General features: G+C 63.2%; 1 protein-coding gene across 1 annotated transcript in view; it reads left to right on the top strand.

Moving 5' to 3' along the window:
- Positions 1-193: 193 nt before the first annotated feature.
- Positions 194-1,911, top strand: part of MNT (MAX network transcriptional repressor) — a gene marked incomplete at its 5' end in the record, with an annotated part of 18,433 nt that continues 16,715 nt past the window's right edge. Inside the window, 1 exon segment of the mRNA XM_006167613.2 lies at positions 194-320. Coding sequence (XP_006167675.2) covers positions 194-320 — 127 coding nt within the window.

The raw sequence follows: 1,911 nt of genomic DNA, 5'->3' as shown, positions 1-1,911 counted from the left end.
AGGCAGTGTCGGGTTTTTTTTTTTTTTTTTGCATCAAAATTTTTTTGATTTGCAAATTTGTATTTTGCAAATTTTGGGAGACATTGATTTTCCTCCCTGTGCTCCCCCGTTCTTCCCTGCGGAGTGCGCTGCGCCGCCCAGCCCTGTCGCCCCCAGGAGGTGATCCCTCCCTCCTGCCTGCCCGCCAGCCTGACCTGTGCCTGGCTCGCGGGCCGCCGCCCTGGCTCCGGGGCGGCCCCCGCGCTTGAGGAGCATAGAGACGCTACTGGAGGCGGCCCGCTTCCTGGAATGGCAAGCGCAGCAACAACAGAGAGCACGTGGTGAGCGGCCGGGCTGGGCCCCTGGGGCACCCGGGAAGGGGAGGCGACTGACCCGGGTCCCAGAGCCCACGGGAAGCCGCGGACAGGCCCCCTTCCCGGACGGCCTGCGAAACGGGACAGCGCATATCTTCCCGCAAGAGCCGCCGCCCGGGGAGGAGTGATGTGGGCAGTGAAATTAATGAGTTAATTAACATGCAAGGAGGGACCTGTCTCCTGCTGGCGCCACCCCAGCTGCCTGGCACCTCTGTGCACCTTCCGTGGGGGGCTTCTTTAGCTTGGGCCAGCGGCGCCTTCCGTAACGCTGAGAATGTGTGAGCCGGGGTGCGGGGTAAAGAACGGTGTTGGTAGGGGTGGCAGACCCGCGTGTGCGTGCGTGTGTGCACGGGGGACGTGTGATGTGAGCCTTGGGGAGAGCGGATGAACGGACGTGTACACGGGCTTGTGTATAGCACACGAGTGGGCGTGTGTGTAACGGAGTGGGGGTAGGGATTACTCTACGCCGAGCAGCTCTCTGGCTTCCCTGGCCGGGTGAGGAGGGTGCGGGGGGCGCTCCCGGCAGATCTACGCGCCGCTTGGGGCGGAGGCGGCCTTTGCAGAATGAAATGACATCGCGTGTCTTATGATCCTGGCCAGCCCCGCCTGACCCCGCCTCCCAGTGCTGGGCTGGGTCGCGCGTCAGGGCTTTGGGTGAGAGCCGGGCTGATTGGGTGTCTGCGAAACGGCCCGGGGGTCGCTGGGGGCAGCCTCCGAGCCCCCCTCGCAGCGTCCGCTTTAGCCTGTGTGGAATGTGGCGTGTCTGCGCGTTCCAAACCCGCTCTCGGCTGGAATGTTGCGTGTGCCTGCGTTCCAACCCCGTTGGTTACACCGGGTGGTGACGTGGATGGGCCCCGCCCCCGACCACGTGCACGGGGGACACTCCCGCTGGGGACGGCGCGGCCCGGCCCCTCCTCGCTGCCTCGCGCTCCGCCGGGGGCGGGGCCTGGGCGGGGCTGGCGAGGGGCCTTGCCCCGGGTTGGGTCTGGGCCCTGGCCGCTGGGCATCTCCCAGCGACAGCCTTTGCCCAGCGAAGGAGGAGCGGAGTTCACCTGTCGGCTCTCGCCCTAAACCTCCTGTTTTTAATACTGAGGCGAGGGAAACCCTTAGACATTTAGAGTTCACATCTTACCCCCTACAAGACATTCTCACCAGGCCCTCTTGGCAACACCCCTGGCCACACTATGGAATGAAACAGGATGAGAAAGGGCAAACTTGGGCTCCTCCTCGATAGGGAGGGAGAACAGATGAGGATTTTAATGCTTCTATCCCCACGCGCCCTTGTCGGTGGACCCTAGCTTCAGGGTGCTGCAGAAATAGGGGCCGGGTTAAAAGACCCCCGTTTTCCAAACTGCAGCGAGCACCTCAGCTCCTGACCTGAGTATGCGCAGTACCGGGGGACTCCTGTGTCCTCCCAGCCCCCCAGAACCCTTCAGCTGGGTGGAGAGAGTGCTTCGCCCTCCTTTCCTTTCTCTCTGCCTATTGTTGCTTCAATGATGAGTCATGCAGGAGGTAGTAGTGTGTGTTGTGTGCGCGCGCGCGCCTGCAGCGTGTACCG

Source organism: Tupaia chinensis, unplaced genomic scaffold (assembly GCF_000334495.1).
Source record: "Tupaia chinensis unplaced genomic scaffold, TupChi_1.0 Scaffold144899_1, whole genome shotgun sequence".
Lineage (NCBI taxonomy): Eukaryota > Metazoa > Chordata > Mammalia > Scandentia > Tupaiidae > Tupaia > Tupaia belangeri.
The sequence above is the reverse complement of the archived record's forward strand: the minus strand, read 5'-3'. Positions and strand labels throughout refer to the sequence as shown.